Below are 23,897 nucleotides of genomic sequence, written 5' to 3'. Positions count from 1 at the left end.
TCAAACCCCAAGCCATTTGGGCCCTAAGAGTCTCATATAGATAGAGAGGGAGAGAGATGTAGATAGATAGGTAGATAGATAATAGAAACATACCCGCTGATGTTGAAGGCAAGGTGTGCCCTAAATGTCAATCATGTTTCACATTTCCTGTATTTTATCTCCAATAGTCTACTGGTGCTTCATCAGCACAGCCTTAGCATTTGAAATTATAGACTCTTTTCATATACAAACACTGGCAGAGGTAGTTTTTGGTTTTTGAAACAGGATGTCATTCTGCAGCCCAGGCTGACCTTGAACTTGCTGCAATCATCCTACCTCAGCCTCCTGGGTGCTGGGAGTCTAGGTGAGAGTCACACCAGTCTCACATACAAACATTTTTCTATGCTGTTGAGATACTGGAGTGTAAGTGTTTTCAGAGGCTCTCCTTATTTTCCCGTAAGTCCCCGGCTGGCAGAGATTATCAGCAGAGTTGTCTTACCCAGTACTTCCTCTTCATAGGTACCCTCTGCACTGCTGCAGCCGACCTCACAGGACTCCCTCTGTGGAAAACAAGTGGCATGGAGTCAGGTCAGCTGACTCTGGACTTACTGAATTCATTCCATGGCCCTGACGTTCTACGGTTTGAAAAAAAAAATGCAGAACTTAATAGTTCAACTTTATTTTTAGCATCTTGGTCAAAGTTTTGATGAACCGGAAACCTAAAATTCCAGCCCAAGGTAAGACATTTGATGGTCTGTTTGTTGTGTTTCCCCGCTTCCCTTAGAATTAAAAATTGACCAAGTATACAATACCCAAACATCGTAATGGATCTCTTCAGACCAATGCTGACTTTTAAGGTCTCCGACAGCCTAATCACAATGAACACCTTATCTCATTAAAGGGAAAAACAGAGTACATATCGGAGGGCTGAAACCCAAATTGCCTGAAACTCTTAACAGATTAGCTACAGAGAAAAGAAAACCATGGGGAGAAAGCACACATGCACACATCGCAAAAGTCCAGCGAGGCTGTGCTCAATCTCCCTGATGAGAGAGGGAGTTTATAATTGCAGTACCAGGAACAGCCTGCTGTCAGTCTCAGGAAGACCGTAGAAACTCTGGCTCAATACAGAGTTAATACAAATATTAACTCTGAGATGTTTGAGCTGTGTGCTGAAAGGAAGTGGAGCCCAATACGGCTACGTTTGCTTAGTTAAGGATTAATTCAAATACCATGCTTAGGGCTGGGGGGTTGTTTAACTTAAAGGTTCATTTAGTTGTCACATCCTCTTTGGAGATTTAAGTAAAGCTCATTTGGCATAACTATCCACTGCAAAGAAGATACAAACCAAGAGTCAACAAAGCATTACATAGAATGAGTATTTTTCTTCCAAGAAATAAGGGACTTTGTTTAGAAATGTCATTTACTTGGAAATATAGGACATCCTGGAAAAAGGAAAAAGAAAAAGAAATTGTAGCCATGTTTTTTCTGGATTCTCCCCCATAAGGGGAAATATGGAATAAACTTCCCATCAGTCTGAGAGTTTAAACATTATCTCAAGTGGAGGCAAAGCTGTCAGCTCTTAGACTTTAAGTGAGGCCACCCAGCATCTCCCATGCCTAAAGTGCCTGGAGAAAACATAGAGTTGGTTGAATCAAAGCAGTTCTCAGAAACTGGGTCAGAAGCTTCTAGACCATTCCCAACCTTCCTAATGCTGTGACCCTTTAATTCAGTGCCTCATGTTGCAGTGATCCCAACCACAAAATTATTTTGCAACCTGCAGGTTGATAAGCATTGATTTTATACCTATCTGTTCCCATACACTGAGCTGTTAACATTTTTCTGCCCAAGGACTTCATCCACCTGCCGTCTTTGAATATATCCTAACTACCATTTTCCCACAGTAGTGAGGCCATCTTTTTTATTCCTTGGCTCCCCCAAACAGCCTCACAGGCTGCCTGCGCCTTTCCTAATTGTCTTAACACAAGGAAGAAGAAACACCCTTCCAAACTCCAGATGAACTGCAACATTCTTTTCTAAAAGATATTTCATTCACTCAGGAATACTTACTGAATCTCTTTTTCTGTCCTGAGTATTGTTCCCGGCTATAAGAGCATAGCAGCAAGTCAGACATGGTGGTGCGGGCCTTTAATCCCAGCACTTGGAGAAGCAGAGACAGGTGGATCTCTCTGAGTTTGAGGCCAGCCTGCTCTACAAAGTGAGTCCAGGACAGGCAAGGCTACACAAAGAAAACCTGTCTCAAAATAAATATATAAAAACAAAAAGAAATTTAAAAAAAGAACTCGCAGAGAACAAAATAGGTAAGTTCCCTACCTTTCTGCTACTTACATTGTCTTAGAAGGGGATATAAATTGAATGAATGACAAGTTTAAAACAAACACCTCAGACAATGAAAAGTGATGCGGCTGAGTGTGGCAGTGCTGGTCTGTGGTGAGGCAACAGGAGCAAGGAGATCAGATATAAAGACACAGAAGGCACAAGAACTCCACAGGAAGACCAACAGAGCCAATTTGCCAGGGCCCAGAGGGGCTTGCGAAGACTGAAGCGCCAGCCAAGGACCATGCATAGACTGTATCTAGGCCTCCTATACAGATGTAACAGATCGAGCAGCTCAGGCTTCATATGGGTTTCCTGGTAAGGGGAACTGGGGCTGTCTCTGACATGAACTCTGTTGCCTCCTTTTCAATCCCTTCCCCCTGGTTGGGCTGCCTCGCCAGGCCACAGGGGAAGCGTCTGATGCTATTTAATGAACTGGGGTGAATTGGGGGGGCTCCCCTTATCTGAGAAATAAGGGAGGGGGAGGGAGGAAAGGTATGGGAGACCAGAGGAGAGGAGGAAAGGGCCTACGATCCAGATGTAAAGTTAGAAGTAAGAAGATCAAAGAGATGGTGTGTGACAATGAGACTTCCTTTAATGTGATCAGCTAGAACAGTACAAAGGTGACTCTCAAACAGGACTTGAGCAACTGGAAGGAGCAGGGGTTCTGACAGGTGTTTTGAGGGAAGATAGATGCTCAATGCAGGACAGGCTGGGCGCCTACGGTTGTAAGAAGAGTTAAAGCCACTGTGTCTGGCACAGAGAATGTGGTAAAAGGGAGTCAGCTCGGGTCAGACAGGGAGGCAGAGAGGCTTCAAATAGCAATAAGAAGACACACACACACACACACACACACACACACACACACACGGCTTCCAGAAATAAAAAAGTCTGCATTTATCCTCCATCTACAGGCTAAGATGCTATCGTTAAGTAGAGTTCATGACTTAAATGATCAGGAATGTTGCAGCTCATTTAGCAGCATCATTTTCTAGGTTCTACTTTGCCAAGCTATCATTTTTAAGCTTTTCCTGCAAAGACTACATAGTGCAAAGCTCCCAAGCACCCATGGGTGAAAACATCCATGATAAAAGTGCTTGATTCCCGAAATCTTTGGATAACTGAGTTAAAATTCTCATGGAGAGAAAGAATCACATCATTAAACATGGACCCCTAAGAAGCACAATGATTGACAAGTGAGACACTCTCCTTGGTTTTTCTGACCGGTACAGACCTCTTAAGGGGTGTTATTTAAGAGTAATGTTGCTTTAATCATGTAATAGGGTTCTGAGGAAATTTGGTTTTTCCATCTCATCAGGGGAGATCCTCAATTGTTCACCTTTGGGGCAAATTTCTCATTCTGTTTCATGTAAATTAAACCCCATCTCTACCCACTGGCAGGGAAAATAGCTGCAATACAGCATAGACACTGATTGTTGAATGTTTGATGTCAAATGCTTCCTGTTAAAAAAAGAAAGGAATCTTTATGCATTCTTCATGGATAACCATGTATATTATGCCCCAACCAAGGTAACATAGTTTCAGCTCTGGTTTGAAGGCATCTAAATAGAGCATGACCAAGCCTTTATTATTTTGTTTGTTTGTTTACTGGAAGAAGAGGCTGATGCTATCCCAAAGATAAAGATCAGAGAACAGTTAACAGGAGTCAATCTCTCCTTTTACCATGTGGCTTCCTCATATCAAACTCAGGCCATCAGGTTTGGCAGCAAGCTCCTTTACTCACCGGGCCATCCTACCATCCCATAACCAGGTTTTAAAACTGAAAAATGATACCATTTATTCACAAATAAGCTCAGAAAACTGTGATTCACACTGTCGGCAAAGGATTTTGGTGAATGAAAGGAGTGAAATTAAAGGGTTCTCATTAGAGTTTGGTTTTTTGTTTTTGTTTTTGTCTTTTTCCTGTTCTTTATTTTTGGGTCACTGTGGTCCAGGCTAGCCTCAAACTTGTGATCCTCCTGCCTCTGCCTCCCAAGTTTTTGGAATACAGATGTTCACCATGGCACCTGGCCTAAGAGGGCTCATTTAGTGGGATATAGTTATGTATGGTAGAGCACTCTGTGTTTGGAAGAAGAAAATGCAATCATGGGCCAGCGAGATGGCTCATTGATTTAAGGGGCTTGTGGCTAGGCTGACAAGCTGAGTTCCAGCCCAGGAACCTCCATGGTAGAAGGAGAGAAATGAGTCCTGCAGAAGTCAAGTTGTCCTCTGACTCCCACACATGTGCATGAGCACATCCATGTAAACAACAGTGTTAAGAAAATGCTTTCAGCAGCAATATCCCAGAATGTGCTTTTCTCTTCTTTCCTTTTGCAGCACCCACTTCGACCAGGATTGGAATTTACAATCTTCTAAACTAGATTAAAGTTACAGTCTGCCCTTGTACTCAGGTTATACATTTCTGTATATTGTGCATATTTGGCCAACTGAGCAGCAAGAATATTTGTAATTGCATCTTAGCAATATACGTAGTACATATACTTAAAGTGTGCCTATACTTGTTTTGTATTTATTTCACAATCAATACGGCTTAAAAACTACTGAACTGAACATGTTGGCACAGGCCTCTAACAGTATTTGGCAGTAGAGGCAGGAAGTCCAGGAGTGCAGTTTTCCTAAGCTACAGAGATTGTTTGAGTTCAGTCTACTCTACCTATGATACTGTCTCAATAGAAAGGAGGAGAGGGAAGGGGGCAAGGACCTATTTTTATAGCACTTACATTGTATTACTTGTTAAAAGTAAATATAGATGATTTAAAGTATGAAAGATGTAGGGATGTGCTTAGGTCATAATACATATATTACTTCATTTTCAATCAGGAATTTGAATATGCAAGAATTTGTAAATTTTGGGAGTTCCTGAAACCAGTCCGTCTTGGTCACTGAGGAATGATTTTATACACATATGTGTGTGTGTGGTGTGTATACATCTATACATACATACATACATATACATATGCATGAATTTGTATATATATATGCATACATATTAAAAACTTACATATACACATAGATATATATAAAACAGCAAATGTCTGTGCCAAGATGGAATTAGACCTTTCCAACAGAAAGAAATAAACAAATAAATAAAATTAGGTATGTGGCTGAGAATTTCTTCGTTTTCCTTTAACAGCCTTTTGAAGTCTAAGAACACAGACTTGAGTTTGATTACCTGTTTTTTGCAAATGATTCTACACTCACCTCACAAATGGTGGCATATGTATCATTCTGCATAGAAAGACAGAAGGAAAAGAAAGTTACATAACATTCTGAAACTGCAGATGACTTTAGTGATTCAACTGTGCATTTCTCTTGCTGAATTTTTTCCACCACTATTAATCAACAGGAAGACTAACAAAGAGGAGCTCTTGGGAGCGTGGTGACACACGCCTGTAATCCCAGCACTTGGAGGCTGATGCAGGAGGGTCTCAAATTCAAGAGCATATGGAGATCCTGCCTCAAAAAAAAGAGTTGAGTCTAGGTAAGCCACTGTGTGAATTGCTCAAAAAATTATGATGTTTGCGTCATTAGGAAAATAATAAAGCAGGCTATCTACTGGAAAAATCTTAATGCACTAGAAGGCAGCTGCAGCTCAAGGGAGGCAAACTGAAATGACAGCTCTAACTTAGCAACTCAAAACAAGGAAATCATGAAATTTTCAGGCAAATGGTGAGAACTAGAAAAGATCATCCTGAGTGAGGTATCCCAGAAGCAGAAAGACACACATGGTATATACTCACTTATAAGTGGATATTAGACATATAATATAGGATAAACTTACAAAAATCTGTGTATCTAAAGAAGCTAAGCAAAAAGGAGGACCCTGAGAAAAATGATCAATCCTCACTCAGAAAGGCAAATGGGACGGACGTTGGAAGAGGGAGGAAACAGGGAACAGAACATGAGTCCACCACAGAGGGCCTCTGAAGGACTCCACTCAGCAAGGTATCAAAGCAGATGCTGAAACTCATAGCCAAACTTTGGGCAGAGTACAGGGAATCTTATAAAAGAAGGGGGAGATAGAAAGACCTGGAAGGGGCAGTTGCTCTACAAGGAGAGCAACAGAACCAAAAAATCTGGACCCAGGGGTCTTTTCTGAGACTGATACTCCAACCCAGCACCATGCATGGAGATAACGTAGAACCCCTGCACAGATGTAGCCCATGGCAGTTCAGTGTCCAAGTGGGTTCCCTAGTAATGGGAACAGGGACTGTCTGTGATATGAACTCAGTGGCTGGCTCTTTGATCACCTACCCCTGAGGGGAGAGCAGCCATTCCAGGCCACAGAGGAAAACAATGCATCCAGTCCTGATGAGACCTGATAGGCTAGGGTCAGATGGAAGGGGAGGAGGACCTCCGCTATCAGGGGACTTGGCATGGGAGGAGATGAGGGAGGGAGGATGGGATTGTGAGGGGAGGAGGTAGGGGGCTACAGTTGGGATACAAAGTGAATAAACTGTAATTAATAAAAAATAAATTAATTTTAAAAAAGAATTGGCAAAGGCCGGCAGGTTCTTCTGCCCACATTGGCAGCTTCCTGGATGGTTGCCCAACAATAAATGGTATTCCCACTCATGCACTCAAGCAAGAGTTAGTACCTGCTTTGTGCTCCACTCTGGTCAGTGAAGGAGACACGGTCTAAAAAAGATGGAGTGCTTTCTGACCTACAGGAACTTACATAGTGGCATAAATTATATCAAGCGCATAAACTAGAAAAATAATTAAGTTGCAATTTGTAATGCTATGTAAGGATAACTCGGTCCTGATAACAAACGTTCTTCCTTTTGCAAAACTGCACTCTGCAATGAACATAGCCAGAAGTGGGAATAGATATAAACAACTTTTATAAGTGAGGTTGGCAAGGCAAGAACAATTATGCAGGTGCATATATGGAGAATTCGTTTTTAATAGGGATTCATAATGTTTGTTTCCCAGGCTGGGTTCAAACGCTAAGGCATTCTCCTGCTTCCGCCTCTGTAGTGACCAGATCACAGATCTGGGCTACCAGATTAAAAAGATCAGAAATTTAAGATCATCCTTAGCTACATATGAGTTTGAGGCCAGCCTGAGCTATGGAAGAAGCTGTCTCAAAAAACACATAACAATAATTAATACTTACACACTTTAAAGCACACTTTTCCTGGTCTACAGAGTTCCAAAACTGACATCCTTGGATGCACTGCAAGCGACAATAAGACACAGGTATGAATGAAGAAGTGTGACTTTTTATCACTTAAACGATGTTCTTTTGACACAAAAGGTACCATCTCATATCTTAGAAATAGAAATCTATTGACAAAATAAAAGCCCCTCAAGGATTTGAGTGGGATTTTAATCAGACCTGATTTTAATATAGACAGGTGGGGCACAGCATGACTCACAGCAAGCTGGCAGGACTCAGGACCATAGAGTAAGTTAAGCCCTGAGCAGGATGAGATCCCGAGAAGATCCTGTCCACTGGGCAAATGGCAGCAGGCGAAGTCCAGGCCAGCAAGACACCAAGCATATCATGGGTCTCCATCTGTGCCCATACAACCAGCAAGACTCAAAATCAGGGGCTACAACCAGGTAGAGTGTCCAAATTAGACGGTAGACCATTTTTTAAACTGTTAGCTTATGGCAGCTTTTACCACAAAGATGCCTTCAAATGTCCTCCCATGGCTGTCCTGGTCTCCTCTTGGATAGATAGCTCATGGCTCCCGCTTTGTCTGTGCCTGTGACTACTTTGACCATTGCCTTCCTGGCCATGTGCTGATAAGCCCCAAATTATAACAGTGCCCGACTTCCTGACAAACGCCACCCAGACATGCACTCTCTCGTTAAACACCTGCACCTGAATCCCTTAGATTCAGCATGTAACACACCGAGTCCTTCACACACACACGTTCTCCCATTTGTATGTTTGAGTTGCCTAAACTGGGAACCCAGATGCATTTCCTTTCTCTAACTCCTCACCCTTATCCCGTGAACAAGGCATATTTAAGTCCTACTGACCCACCTGAGCACTAGCCAAGTTTTCTCTGGCCTCTGACTCACAGTTTCAGCTGTCTTATAGGCCGTTCACCACTTGCCAGAAGCTCGTGATCTCTCTCTGTGTGTATCGAGACCAAATTACCAAGCGTGGCATCCTGCACTCCCATTTCCTGAGCAAGTTAGTCTAACATTTGAAACACAGATCACTCCGGTTGAATTAATGCTTTCACCTTCTGGTCCTTCTATAATGCAGCTTCATTTTATTACATTTTTAATGTGTGTGTGTGTGTGTGTGTGTGTGTGTGCGTGCATATGTGTGTGCCACAGATGTGAAAACCAGAGGACAACTGTGAGAGTCAATACTGTCTTCCATGTGAGTCCTGGTTCTCAAACTCAGGTTATCAGGGTTAGTGGCAAGTGCCTTTACCTGCAGATCCACCTTTGTATATCAGATATCCTGCATATCAGAGATTTACATTAGATGCATAACAGAGGCGAGATTACAGTTATGAAGTAGCAAGTTATGAAGTATGGTTCGGGGTCATCACAACATGAGAAACTGCATTAAAGGGTTACAGCATTAGGAAGGTTGAAAACCACTGTTGTAAGGGAACTGAAGCTAACTGTTGGTTAGCTAAATTGGCATAGTTTCAAACTGCTTTATAAGTATTTGTGTTTATATCCATAGACAAAGGTGACTCTCAGCTTAATAACAGACACCTCTTTCTCCAGTGAATAGTGAGCTGGGTTTGGTGGCATATGCCTTTAATCCTAGTGCTTGGGGAGGCAGAGGCAGGCAGATCTCTGCGAGTTTGAGGCCAGCCTGGTATACAAAGCTAGTTCCAGGACAGCCAGGGCTACACAGTGAAACCCTGTCGTAAAAAAAAAAAAAAAAAAAAAAAAAAAAAAAAAAAAATTTTCAGTGAATAGTGATGAGTAGAGAGATTCATCATTGCCTAATGGGCTAAGACAAATGACTGCTGAGCTCTGAACAAAACATTTATATCATTTCCTCTAAGGCAACATTGCAAGACACAGGTGGAAAGAATGTAAGAGCCAGAAGAAAGAGAAGAGGTTTTCAGCACACCCTATGTGAGTAAGACACAGCCATTGGAATCATGAACTCACTGAAGCTAAAGATCCCTATATTCAGTTTACAAAAGAATGGTCCCACCAACTGTCAGACATGGATAGAGGAGAGGCTCAAGCACTCTTACCCCTCACTGCTGAATTGTTTGCTAAGATTTAGAAGAGAGGATGTCATTGTCTTCAGTTTTGTCCCCACTGGAGACTCACATCAAAGGTCTTATTTACAGTAAATCAGTCACAAAACCAAACCAAGAATTGTGAATCTAGGATAAGTGAAAATTTAAAAAGATGGGAGGGAGTTGAAAAAGGGAGAGGGAATAATCGGATACATTATATCCTCTTACGTAATTGTCGATTTTCTAAATCTGGTCTTTGATTTTTGACATGGGATTAGGTGATAATTTCTAACCATTTCTGAAATAGCCATAAATATATTTCCACCATTTTATATTACATATTTATGCAAAGGAATATTTTATCATTGACAATTAAAAAATTAAAATATCTTTCAACTCTGGAAAAATTTAAAGCTGCTTGTATTTCTTATCGTATCAAATATTTAACTAAAGGGCTAAAGAGATGGTCCAATGGTTGAGAGTATTTGCTACTCTTGGAGAGGATCTAGGTTCAGTTCCCAGCACCCATTTACAGGAGTCAATTCTTTACTTCTAGTATGCTGGTCTTGGGAATTAAACTCATGTGGTCAAGTTAGTGGCCAGTACCTTTTTCCACTCAGCCATCTCCAATTAAAATTTACATCATTCGCCCATGTACACCTGAAATCATGTGAAAGCTCCTCAGAAGAAAAAAGGTCTCAAGTGAGAAAAAGTTTAAAAATCTTTGTTCTGAAATATTCTTCCTCTTTGAGTCTGAAGGTCTTGCAGGAAAGTAGGGCACTCTTTGATTCTGTGTGACCCCTTAACTGACCCAAAATAACAACACTATTGTGTTTTCTGCCCATGGTTTTATGTATGTGTCTCAAAAGTTTGTGGTTCCTTCAAGCAACAGGCCCCAGTGGTAAACCAGGTCTGCCTAGCCCAGTGCCTGCCACATACCTAAGATAGGCCAATAAACATTTGTTGAATAAGTGAACCTACATGCAGAAAAGTAATAAAACCACAAAACATAATTGCTGAAAGAAACAATAAAAACTATAAAGCCCATCCTTCTCAGACATCGTACAATAAAGTATTAAGTCATTGATCCCAATCCACCCAGCTGTGCAGGCAAAATCAAGGGCTTGTATTCGTCCTTTGCTTTTTCTGCTTTAACACATTTCACTTTTAATGACTTCTACAATTCAAACTTCTTACTGTTTTCAACAACTTTTTTTTCACCAAAGGTGAGTAAAGGAGGTTTTATTTAGCAGCTCTTCTTACTGTAATAAAACAGATCAATATTCTTTTTTTTTTAACGAACACAAACTGTAGGCTCTTGGCAATAGAAGTAATTACTCACCGCCTCGCTCAGATTGTATGGTGTGCCACTGTCAAGGTGCCTGCCCTGAAATGAGGAAGGAACAGTAAGTACTATCTAGACCATCAATATCATCAAGACCACCATCAATACTACTGATCCCATCAATACTCCACCAATACCATCAACACCATCAATATTCCACCAATACCATCAACACCATCAATACCACACCAATATCATAATACTAACAATCTCATCAGTACCCCACTATTGCCATCAGTACCGTCAGTACCATCAATACCACCAAATCCATCAAGACCCCACAATCATACCATTACACTTTTTTTTAGCCATCGTGGAATCTTGCTCTTCTCGTTGTTTCCTAATTGCAGAGCAACTTACTGAGTGTTTTCAAGTCATCTAATCTGTCATGAAGCCACATAAAAGGCTGATGCAAATTATGTACATAGTGCCTAGAAGTTCTGCAACACCTACAAGGGTGGGTGTGAGAGTGTGGCTGTGGAAGGGTGATAGAACCTCTCGGAGTTAACTGAGCATGTGGATTAAGCAACTAATTCAATCAAAATTCTCCTGAGTTTAAAAAGAACAATTTTCAACTTTTCCCTTTTTTTTTTCCCAATTACTCAGTAACTATGGGGAAACACACAAATTCGGAATGTCATATGTAATAAAGTATAAAATCCCTCTTATTTTTCACATTGGAAATTTTTTTTTAAATTTTTCATCAGTTACACTTTATTCATTCTGCATCCCCCCATAAGCCCCTCTCTCCTCCCCTCCCAATCCCACCCTCCCTCCTCCCTCTGCTTGCATGCCACTCCCCAAGTCCACTGATAGGGGAGGTTCTCCTTTCCTTTCTGATCTTAGTCTATCAGTTCACATCAAAAGTGGCTGCATTGTCCTCTACTACGGCCTGGTAAGGCTTCTCCCCCCCAGGGGGAGGTGATCAAAGAGCAGGCCAATCAGATTATGTCAGAGGCAGTCCCTCTTCACATTACTATGTAACCCAATTGGACTCTGAACTGCCCTGGGCTACATCTGTGCAGGGGTTCTGGGTTATCTCCATGAATAGTCCTTGATTGGAGTATGAGTCTCTGGGAAGTTCCCTGTGTTCAAATTTTCTTGTTCTGTTGCTCTCCTTGTGGAGACCCTGTCCTCTCCAGCTCTTACTATTTCCCAGTTCTTACCTAAAATTCCATTCACTCTGCCCAACAGTTGCCCATCAGGCTCAGCATCTGCTTTGATAGTCTATAGGGCAGAGGCTTTCAGAGGCCCTTTGTGGTAGGTTCCTAGGTTGTTTCCTGTTTTCTTCTTCTTCTTATGTCCATCCTCTTTGCCTTTCCGGATGGGGATTGGACATTTTTGTTAGGGTCCTCTCTCTTGCTTAGTTTCTTTAGATGCACAGGTTTTAGTGGGTATATATCCAAAAGAGGCTCAAGTACACAAAAAGGACATTTGCTCAACCATGTTTGTAGCAGCTTTATTTGTAATAGCCAGAAGCTGGAAACAACCCAGATGCCCCTCAACTGAAGAATGGATGCAGAAATTGTGGTACATCTACACAATGGAATATTACTCAGCAATGAAAAATAAGGAAATCATGAAATTTGCAGGTAAATGGTGGGATCTGGAAAGGATCATCCTGAGTGAGTTGTCCCAGAAGCAAAAAGACACACATGGTATATACTCACTCATATACACATACAACATAGGACAAACCCACATTGGAAATTTTAAGAAGGCGTTTATGGGGCTGGAGAGATGGCTCTGCAGTCAAGAGCGCTGGCTCGTCCAGAAGACGTGCGGTTTAACTCTGAGAGTCCACGTGGCGGCTCACAACCCTCAGGGACTCCAGATCCTGGGACTCTGTCCTGGCCTCTGTAAGCACAGGGCATGCACGTGGTGCACAGACACGCGCAGGCGGAACATTCCCTCACATAAAAAGTAAGTAAATAAAAAGTAAAAAGTTCTAAAGAATGAAAAGAGGGTATTTTTGGAACTAGAGAAACAGAGGACCTGAGTTTAGTTCCCAGCAGGTTGCTCATTACTGTTGGAGAATGTTTCTGTGCCCTGTGTATTCAGATGCTGATTTTTGTACTCAGACAGCCAGCTGCAGTCAAACCTTGGCATTGTCATTCTTATGAAGCATCTCCTGTCTCAAGGTTGTGTGAAAATCGTTCTCTAGCATCCTCCGACTGCTCAATAGAGACCCGGACAGGCTATAGCTGGGCAGGAGAGTTCAGACGGCACTTCCAGTCCCAGTGAGGGGGTCTAAAGTGGGGACCAGAGAGATAGGAGTCCAGTGAGAGCACAGATGAAGAAGGAACAGCCAGAGCAAGACGAAGATGGCAAGTAATAGACCACATGAGTGGGAAGTAGCCCAGGCCAACATAGTCAGGTTAGAATAGCACAGTGTCTGCCCAGCTTTAGTGCCTGAAACTTTATGATAAAAATAATAGGTCTCTGTGTCATTGTTTGACAACTAGAAAAAAAAATTTTCTATTTGCATCACCACCTGTAATGCCTTTCCCTTGGTATCTAACACCTTCTTCCAGCCTCCATAGATCCCTGCAGTCATAGGCAGATACTCACACAGAGACATTCACACACATACAAATAAGTTAGTATAACAAATGTTTTTTAAAGAGAAGTTTCTGTTTTGTTTTATTTTCTTTTATCTTCCTGCTTTTGGAAACAGGATGACCTCCAACTCGCTACGTAGCCGAGGATGGCACAAGAGTATACTGGCTCAAAGTGTGATTGAGTTTAGTTGTTCTGGGTTTTGGTTTTGGTTTGGTTTTTCCAGTGTTGGGAATCAAGTCCAGAGCATCGTATATGCAAGGCAAGTACTTAAGAAAGCTTTTTGTATTTGACTGGTTGGCTGTGTTTGGAGTGGGGGTTGGGATTTTTGTTTGTTTTGTTGGTGGTAGTAGTAGTAATATATTAAAAAAAAATAAGAGAAATTAGAAGGGACATCTATAAATTGCTCATTTCCCTAGTCATTGTTTGAACAGAGTCCTTCATCTACAGGAAGATTCTAAAGGATGATACTACTGAGCCCGTAATGCTCATGTCAATACCTTCATGGAATCACATGAATATGAGTTGGCTTTTCATTCATGCTCTGATCTAGTGACTGATCAAAACCACGGGCAAAGGCAACCTGCATGTACATTTCTAGAACTGTTCGGCCCTGAACAGAACCTCCATGATTTGGTTTGACTTGATTTTGTCTGGTCTGGTGAAATAACATTTCACCATGTACTCTAGGCTGGCTTAGAACCTTCAATCCAACTGCCTCGCCTCTTGAGTCCAGAGATTATAGGCTTGCAATGCCATATCTATCCAGACCCTCCCCTTAAGACTTTGCTGAAAGCTCACAAGGCCTCCGTCCAAAACAATGAGCTACAGACAACTAAGGAACGCTGAGAGTGGGAGGAATAGTCTTCCCCAGGGAAAAGCGCACCTTCAGTTAGCCAATACCAAACAGCCAGCCCTGAAAACACATGAATACTAGTGACATTATCCGGACTGAGCAGATTGTATTTCTGTATTTGTGAATATACATAATATTTATGTATATACAATACATATAAAACAGTTAGAGAAAAAGGCCATGTATTTAAAGGAGAACAAGGGTGGGGTACTTGGAAGGGTTTGGGGAAGAAAAGAAGAGAGGGAAATGATGTCAGTATATAGTAGCCTCAGAATGTTTAAAAAATATTTAAAAAAAAAGTTTACTAACCTGGATGCAAATGGCACATACTTTTGATACCAGCACTCAGAAAGCAGCAGCAGGTGAATTTCTGTGAGTTCAAGGCCAACCTGGTCTACATACTAAGTTCTAGTCCAGACAAGATTATAGTGAGACCACATCTCAAAAAAACAAACAAACAAAAAAAAAAGATTTATTGATATGAACCACTGACTTAGAGAAGTAATCAATACAGCAAGTGGCATAGTGGCCATCCTTAGCTTTCAATTCTGTCAGTGCAGCAAGGGACTGCACAATAGCCATCCTCGACTTCCAGTTCTAGAGTGTCGATGTCCTTGGTTCATATTACCACTAGAAAACATGGGCATGTCCCTGGTGGGGCAGCCACTGGGAACCACATGGATGTCCAGGGGCTGTGCAGAACTGGCTGTGGTGCTCCGGAAAGCTGGCCCCTTCTCTCAAGAGCGGCAGTGGGCCCTGCACCACACAGTGGAGTGGCCCTGCTGGCAGGGGCATGGATGAGAGAACCCAGAGGGCAAGAGGGTAAGAGAGCTGCCACTAGACTGGTGTGAGGTGTGGGGATGATGGTGGTGTTGGTGGTGGTGGTGGTGGTGGTGGTGTGTGTGTGTGTGTGTGTGTGTGTGTGTGTGTGTTTGTATGTGTGTGTGTTTTATTTGAGGGGGCGAGGTTGCAAGGGCAAAGGGCAGATATAAGGGGACAGGGAGATGAGTGGGACTAGGATACATGATGGGAAACTCACAAAGAAGCAATAAAAAACTTTTTCAAAAAACCAGCAGACCCCCATACACACTTCCAGAGCTCTAGGAGCCCCTGTTAGCTTTATCCAAAAACTTTTCACCATAGGGTTAGTATGAAAAGAAGCCATACTCAGGATTAAAAAGAAGAACGTTATCATCCTTGGCAGTCTATACTTGTAGTGAAAGGAACAAAGTCATTTACATTTTTGTTTTTGGATAACAACAAGTAATAACAATGTTTTATATTTACAGAGAACTCTGTCATTTAGGTTAATTTTGTAACTTCTTGAGGTGATTTGTGTGGGGTTTTATTATTGTTGTTTAGTTTTGCTTTGCTCTGTTGTGTTGGTTTGTTTTATTTTGTTTGTTTGTTTGTTTGTTTGTTTTGTGGTTTTTCGAGATGGTGTTTCTTGTGTAACAGTCTTAGCTGTGCTGGACTCTGTAGATCAGGCTGGCCTCTAACTCACAGAGATCCACCTGCAGCTGCCTCCCTGGGTACTGGTATTACAGGTGTGAGTCACCACCCCCAGCTTACATTTGTTTATATTTTGGTGGGGTAGTTGGGTGGGGTAGTCCACGACAGGCATGGACATCAGAAGATAACTTGTGGGGTCAGTTCTCCCCTTCCACCACGCAGGGCCTGAGGATCGAACTCAGGTTATCAGGCTTGGCAGCAAGGGTCTCCTAAATGCTCACCAGCCCTAGTGTGTCTGTCTGTTTTGTTTTGTTTTGTTTTTTGAGATAAACTCCCAAGCTGATCTTGAGCTCACTAAGTAGCCAAGCCTGGACTTGTTCTGCCTCTACCTCTAAAGTGCTTGGATTATAGGTGTGAGCCACCATTCCCAGCTTCCAAATGCTTAATAGGACTTTACTTCCATGAACTTGTTCAAAATGAAGTTTCGGTTCCTATGAAATGATTAAATCCTTATCACATAAAAACAGGTGAAAGATATCTGAATTGTAATTGATTATTTCTCTGTCCTTTCAAAAATTATCTTAACTCATAAAGGCAAAAAAAAAAAAAAAAGATGCTGAGTTGAATTTGTGTCCATGTTAAACACAGAGGTAGAACGAAGGCCACAAATCTGCAATGCAACAGAAAATTCAGCAGACTGCATAGAGTGCCCATGGAGCTGCTTTGGATAAGGCAGCCTTAGCCAGGTCTTTGGTACTCTGATGAAGTGAGTTGTGTCAGCATGTTCCTTGCCTCTATCCACTCACCAACTCCCTCATCATCATCACCACTCACTTTTCTAGAATCATTCCTAGGTCCCAGGCACATTTATATCTGTTGTGTGATAAATCTCAATAGGCTCTCTCAACAACCCTATAAAACATGTACTATTACCAACCCCGTTTTATAATCGAGGTCCAAAGAGGCTTAGTAAACTGCCTGGGTCCCAGTTTTCAAGGAAGCAGGGAAGTTGTGCTTTTTGTGAACACCCTAGAATACCTCTCTGTGCACTTTGGACCTTCAGCTCTCCCTGCAAGGCTCCAATACACACACACACACACACAAAATGGTCCCACATCACAGATCCTCTTGACCAAACACCTCCTCCTTGGCATAAGCCTTGTCTATCCTGACACCAGAAGTGGAACTAATCAAAATCTCAGCTTCCTCCCTCGCAAATGAAACTGAGCAGACAGCGCTGCCATTTAACTCATTTTAATATATATTTGCTCCTCAAGAGAAATGCTTGACTTGGTATTTCAGGAAGAATAATACTTAATACATAAACCAGTTATGGTGCTTCCTATCTGCATCCCAGCATTCAGGTGCCTAAGTTAGAAGGACTGCTTCAGATTCCAGGCCAGAGAATGACACCCTGACTCAAAAGAAACTAACCTCTCCACAAGAGAAGAAAATAAAAAAGAACTAGAAAAGATTCACCTCGTAACATTCTGAGACGATTCAATTAAATAATGTGCTACTATAGTAAAAAAATTTTATGGTTTTATGTATCAATTTAAAAAATAGAGATAGGGCATGACTCGGTGATATAGCACTAGGCTCTATATCAAGGCTCTAGGTTCAACCACAGCACTGCCAAATAAAACACATAAATTTAAATTTTAATCAGGTGATAGTAGTGTATTATGCCTTTAGTTCTAGCACTTGGGAGGCAGAGGCAGAAGGATCTCTGAGTTCAAAGACAGCCTGATCTACAGGGTGAATTATTCCAGGACAACCAGAGAGTTGCACAGAGAAACCCTATCTAAAACAATAAAAACAAAAACAAAACAAAACAAAAAAAAAAAAACTTAAGCCAGGCAGTGATGGCGCACACCTTTAATCTCAGCACTTGGGAGTCAGAGGCGGGAGGATCACTGTGAGTTAGAGGCCAGCCTGGTCTACAAAGTGGGTCCAGGGCAGCCTGGACCAAAACAAAACAAATAAAAATTACAATTCCGTGCAGGCTCTTGGGAATCTATCCTCACTCTGTGCAAGTCTGTGCTGCACAGATTCCTGATTAATTATGCAATAATCTCAAATAAGTTTCTTGATGTACAGGGCTAAAAATCAGTATCATCCTTGATATTTACATGCTTTCTAGAAAGTTTAATTCACTGAAAGGACTAACAAACCAGACTCCATCTTAGGCCTATCACACACAGGTCTTCAGTTCTGGAAAAACCACCAGAACAAAAGGACCATCTATTAGTCAAGGACAGACAGATGTTCCCAGCTGCTGACTCCACACATTGTTAACTCCCTGATCCTTATCACATCCTGCTGACTCCCCACTTCATTAGAAATAATGAGTCCACCTGGCGCTGACCAGATAAGACAACCCCTGCCTGCACATACCTTTCTACTAACGAGCTCGGCTTTGGAAAGGCTGTAACGCGCTTGCAGTTGGTCACGGTTTCCCATTCGGCTACTGAAACCGAGTCCCTGGCTACCAGCTATTTTTTTTTTTAATTTTTTGCATAAAAAAAAAAATAATAAACTTTCCGCTCCATTTAATGGTGTCCTCGGTGTGTTGTTTGTGCAACCCCAGACCCAACGTTACTACTTTCTCATCTATGGGGAATGCCAAATCCAGCTTACCCACACTTTGTTAACCACGAGCATTTTGTTGTTGTTGTTCATAAATACTCATATTCCCCCCAAGCTAATAGCAGAAATGATTTATTAGCTTTTCTTTTCCAGTTCTGTGCTTGATCGGAGGTTGACTATTATCAGTGCATTTTATCAGTTTACAGTTTTTACATTTATGGGGGGGGTGGCTTACACATGTCACTGGACACATGTGGAGGTCAGAGAAAAACGAGAGAGACTGGGTTCTTTCCTTGTACCGTATGGATCCTAGGGATTGAACCCAAGTCACCAGGCTTTGTCCCAAGCCTCTTTACCCACTTAGCCATCTCACCAGCCCCAAAGTTCTGGTTTGTAGTTATTCAAATCCTAATTTTAAGAGCTTTTATGTATATCCAACTTGATTATATGTGTGCACATATATATGTCACTTGTAATATCTTTTTCCACATTGGAACTTTCTTATTTATTATTTACTGTTTATTTTCCTACTAAGCAAATAACTGAAGTTTTAAATAGTTAAATTGTTCTACACAGGGAAACCCTGTCTTGAAAAACAAAAAACAAAAACAAAACAAAACAAAAGTTAAGTTGTTAGGGAGTCTGGATTTGTTTTAGGCTTTCCTCTTTTCTATGATTTATACTATGTGAGTGTAAGTGTTTTGCCTAAATACTTGTATATGCGCCATGTGCATGCCTGTTGGATCCTCTAACTACAGAGAATTGTGAGCCACCATATGGCTCATGGGAATTGAACCCAGGTCATCTGCGAGAACAAATGCTCTCAACCTCAAGCCACCTCTCTAGCCCCTGTTTTAGGCTTTTCAAAGCATTTCTGCGCCTAGGTTTTTGGCACTTCCTTCTATAAATTCGTCTACTATTTTAATGAAACAAAGTCAAGGAATTCGGTTGGTTGGTTGTTTTGTTTTTTAATGTGCTTGGTTTTCCTGTTGACTGCTTATATTTTAATCACATTCTTTGTTTATAGGTCCTTGAAGTTATTTGCAACTGGTGGCAATGAAGGTATTTTTCTTTTCAAAGTGCATGGTACCTTTTTCCACATTGAAGCATATGGAAGATTGAGCATTCAAGATCATCCAGCTACATAGGGAGTTCAAAACGCAGCCTATAAGATACCTCATCTCAAAAAAAAAAAAAAAAAAGGAGCTATGTTAGTTTGAATCTTTGTCTATAAAGAGCTAGACATGGTGGCACACAGCTATAATCCCAGCACTTGGGAGACAGAGACAGGCAGATATCTGAGTTTGAAAATTAGCCTGAACTACAAAATAAATTCCAGAACAGCCAGAGCTACACAGAAAAACCCTGTCTCAAAAAATAAAAAATTAAAAACAAACAACAAAACAATACACAAATATTAAAAAAAATACTTAAAGACTTTGTCTTAAAAACAACGAAGAATGAATTGTCATCTTTATCCGGGTTATTCTTCATTTTATTGGACAGTCTGTTTCTATATAAAAACAAACTAGGCAACTTTCTAGGTGATGCATAGAATTTGGGGATTAGGGTTTCATTCCATTATCTTATTAAGGTTCACTTTTATTATTTTAAACTATGTGATGGGGGAAATTCTAGTGTGACTTGAGTACAGGCGCCTCAAAGGCTAGAGACATTGGGTTCCCCTGGAGCTGGAGTTACAGGTAGCTGTGAGCCATCCCCTGTAGGGCCCAGGAATCAAGCTTGAGGCCTCTGTAAGGACAGTACACACTTTTAACAATTAATGAATCTCTCCAGCATGCACCGTAACCCAGTTATTTTGTTTTTGTTGTCACTCTTTAATGTTTTATGTTGACATACTGAAAAAGGTACTGATAGTCGCACATGAATTTTTAAACAGGGCAGCTTCTTGAAGCCTGTGTTGGTTCCTGGTTAGTAAGTTTTAAGCGGTGTTTTCATTACTCTCTGATTTGTCAAAACTATGAAACTACAATATAATACTTAGCAATTTTTAACTGTCTAGTGGTCAAAACTTTGACGCTTCAACAGACTGCAATATCCATGAGGGCACTGGTTACATCACACCTTCTGGGGTTTCCAGCTGTAGCCACTGCAGAGTTGGGGGTGCACAGACTTCCAGGGTCTCTACTGAACAGAAGTGACACTGCTAAGTAAGCACATCAGAGCTTAGTCCTCAGTTGAGGAGTCACTTCTAAAACTGAGAAAACTGTGATAAAACTAAGTCCTTAAGTTGTCACCTTGCTGAGGATCTACAGCAAAGTGCACATTGACAAATTATTTGACTATGAATAATCTCTGGGGGGGGGTCTCTGATTGTTTTGTTTCTGTCTTTCTAAAGCATCCCACAATACTGGTGGCCTTGAGAACGTTCAATTTTTTTTTTCTGCAGCACATGACATCTAAAATTCAAATTGAGTCACTCAGTCAATACAAAATAAAACCCTGCTCAAGCACAGCACTGAGGCTTCCGCTTCCCCCGTCATTTCTAACATTTTCCCCCTCTGTGGTTTGGCTATTGTCACTTACTGTCTTACTCTGGCCCAAGATTCCCGGGGGAGCTCACTCAGCAGTCCATGCAAGCTTCAACCTTGTACTGATTCTGTATCTGCCTCCGGTCTGCTGGGACTATAGGCATGAATCACCATGCCTGACTTAACCCTACCACTCCTTTGTGCAAGAATTTGTTCTCCTTTTAAATGAAAAAGAAGATTGCCTAATATGAGCCACCTATCAAAATCCTGAAATCAAAGATGTTCTTCACAGCAAACGTCCGAGTTAAAAAAGTACAACAGGGAATATTAAGGTGGTATCTCCTGCCTCACAGCGGCTACGGCCACTTGTCCATCCATCTACTCCTGTGCCACCCAAGCCTGTGTGGGAGGCCCAGCCTAGAACACTTTATTACGTTTACTGGTCAAACCAGCAGACTGTGTCTCTTGCAATAGCCACCTCGGGGGCTGTGCCCTCCTCTGTAGGTGGTGAACGGAAGGCAGCTCAACAAAGGAACAGACTGTCTGTTTGGGCTGCCAAACCCAGAGGGCATGGAGCCCACACACAGACAACAATAAGGAGAACTAGAAACAAAACGAAGACTGCAGTTTTGAAAACAGCTGGCTGTGGTACACTCTTGATAGAGCTCTCTAAATATATTTAAAAGCTTGATTCCAAAGAACTTTAGGATATAAAGGGAAATTTATAATATAATGTGAAAGGAAATGACGGTGTTTAAAATTATATATATGTTTAAGCCATTCATAATGGCTTGTTCCTGTAATTCTAACCCTGGACAGGCTGAGACATGAGGATTGCCATGAGTTTGAGGCCAACCTTGACTGCCATGTAGAACACTGTCTTAAAAAAGAACCTAATACACACACATCAAGATACATGTGAGGAAAAACATCAAGCGTTAACAAGTCTTTCTTCATTCTTTTCTCTTTATCATATAAACAGTATGGTATGTATAGATATATACATATATTGCAATATATCTCTATACTCATCAGAAAGTAAATGAAGAAGTCTCTTTCAGGGCAGAAAACAGTAGTCTCGTACATTCGCTGTAGTCCAGCTGGCACTACTCTCCTCCTCTCCTAGTCCTCATGCTTCAACCTTGCTTATGACACCCTGTGACTTCCATGCTTCTGTTTTTAAGTTTGGAGTACAACTACAAGAAGCTAAAGCAAACATTTCTGCCTCAAAAGCATAAGGTTTCTGGCAAATATTTCTGTAAATTATTTTTAAAACGCTGCTGTCTACAGTTTGCCTAAGCAACAATTTACTGCTTTGCTTAAACATGAGTAACACACCCTTTTCTAATCTACCTCAAACTCTACCTCCAATAAACTGGAGTAAGAATGAATAGTGTTAGATATTTAATTTCTGTAAAATGAAACTGCAAAATGCCATACCTAATCTATCATGTCACTTAATCTTTAGAGAGGAACAATGCATTTCTTCCCAGGTGCAGCCTTTGGTTTTTCAAGTTAACTCATAAGTATAAAATGTAAAAGTTAACTTAAAATAAAGGTAATGACTGTTTTAAGCACAACTGTGTCACTATTGAAGCAACATCATTCAATACATGCAAAAGAGACAACAATAAGAAAGAAAAACATGGGTGGGAGGGTTGGACCGGGAGGGGTGGGGGGGAGGGATACAATCGGGATATAAAGTGATTAAATAAATAAATGTAATAAAAGAAGACAGACACTTTTCATGTCAAAGCTAATTAGTCAAACCTGACAAATGCATAGTAAAGAGACACAAATAATCCAGTCTTTTGACACAAAATGTTGTACCTAGTATCTGCCCCTGTTTCCTCATCAGCAATCAATCCAAAAGAACATCACTGTTAACTGGAACTAGAAAGTTTACAGTGTGACAAAAGCCTATTTCATATTTCAGAGGAATATTAATAATTTTATGGTAAATTACTAAGTAGAATATTTTACAGTTCATAAAATCTGATTCCATTAAAAGCCTGGTACTCCCCTCAAAAGTCTAAAACTTAATAACAAATAACCTTTTGTGCCTTATATTTGGAAATATATATTCTTCTACCTCCAGGGAGTAGGGGGTGGGCAAGTAAGCTGCTTTCCTGGCTACCTTCTCATGAAAAGAAGATGAACCTGTCGATTACCAGTGGGATTCCTGTTCTAGTCCCTACAAAGACGAGCATTAGGTCGGGGAAACTTACCAGGTTAGTTACACAGGACGTCAGGCAGCTGCTCAGAACTGTACACTGCACCACAGAAATCCATAGGAAGCCAAGGACGACAGAGTTGACAGGCTTCGAGGTGAGCCAGCGCGTGCTCTTCATCCCTCACCAAGGCTGGCTTCCTACGCGGCTGCTGTCCTCACGTCTCCATCTTGCTTCAGCAATTCTTTAGGCTTCATCGCTTCAGTTGCAAGAGTGGCTGATGGGTTATCTGTTACTTCTTTTACAATGTTAGACTACCTCTACCTCTTAAAAGAACACTGAGACCACTTAGTTCAGACCTTTGGATCTTAGATAGCTCGGACCATCACTGCATGGCTATTTTATAGTTTAGCTTCCTTTCGCTCCCATAATGAAAGGCATTCCCTGGCTAAAGGTTAGATCGTAAAAGAGCTCTCCTCAAGCAAAGAAAACGGTGGGATCGCAGATTGCGTTCTAGCAAGACTGGCTGCAGGAGCCTGGCCACAGGAGCCTAACGCAGAATGCTAAGGTCGGTCAGCCACTGTACTTCTTTGAGGTTGGCTGAGCTATGCAGGAAATTGGGTTTTGACTGTGCATGCTTGGCAAACCGTATCTCATAATAAATATTTTTAAAAATTGGAAGCCTTAATAGTAAGCAATGAGAGAGAGAAGAAAATAGGAACGCTTAGCAACCAAACACATTTTTTTTTTTTTAATTAAGGAGCAAACGAAGATGAAATCTACTGGACAAGTGCTCTGGGGGCAAGTCCAAGACCAGGAAGTTTGTTTAAGAACTCTCAGAATTTTACTACATATTAACTAAATACTGTCTTATCAGGTCTATTGAGACAAAAACCAACCACCACAGAGACCTAAGAT

The 23,897-nt window shown here is 41.3% G+C and overlaps 1 protein-coding gene across 2 annotated transcripts in view; it reads right to left on the bottom strand.

Annotated features, from left to right (window-relative positions):
* Ros1 (ROS proto-oncogene 1, receptor tyrosine kinase) overlaps window positions 1-23,177 on the bottom strand; it is a 133,313-nt gene extending 110,136 nt beyond the window's left edge. For both annotated transcript variants that reach the window (XM_060373298.1, XM_021653063.2), the window contains exons 1-5: window positions 23,037-23,177; window positions 10,858-10,902; window positions 7,457-7,516; window positions 5,539-5,565; window positions 479-539 (exon numbers count right to left, since the gene is read on the bottom strand). In XM_060373298.1, coding sequence (XP_060229281.1) covers window positions 479-539; window positions 5,539-5,565; window positions 7,457-7,516; window positions 10,858-10,902; window positions 23,037-23,159 — 316 coding nt within the window. In that variant the 5' untranslated portion in view covers window positions 23,160-23,177. The remainder of the gene's footprint in view (window positions 1-478; window positions 540-5,538; window positions 5,566-7,456; window positions 7,517-10,857; window positions 10,903-23,036) is intronic.
* Window positions 23,178-23,897: the final 720 nt, after the last annotated feature.

Source organism: Meriones unguiculatus, chromosome 20 (assembly GCF_030254825.1).
Source record: "Meriones unguiculatus strain TT.TT164.6M chromosome 20, Bangor_MerUng_6.1, whole genome shotgun sequence".
Lineage (NCBI taxonomy): Eukaryota > Metazoa > Chordata > Mammalia > Rodentia > Muridae > Meriones > Meriones unguiculatus.
Note: the sequence above shows the minus strand (reverse complement) of the source record. Positions and strands in the feature narration are given on the sequence as shown.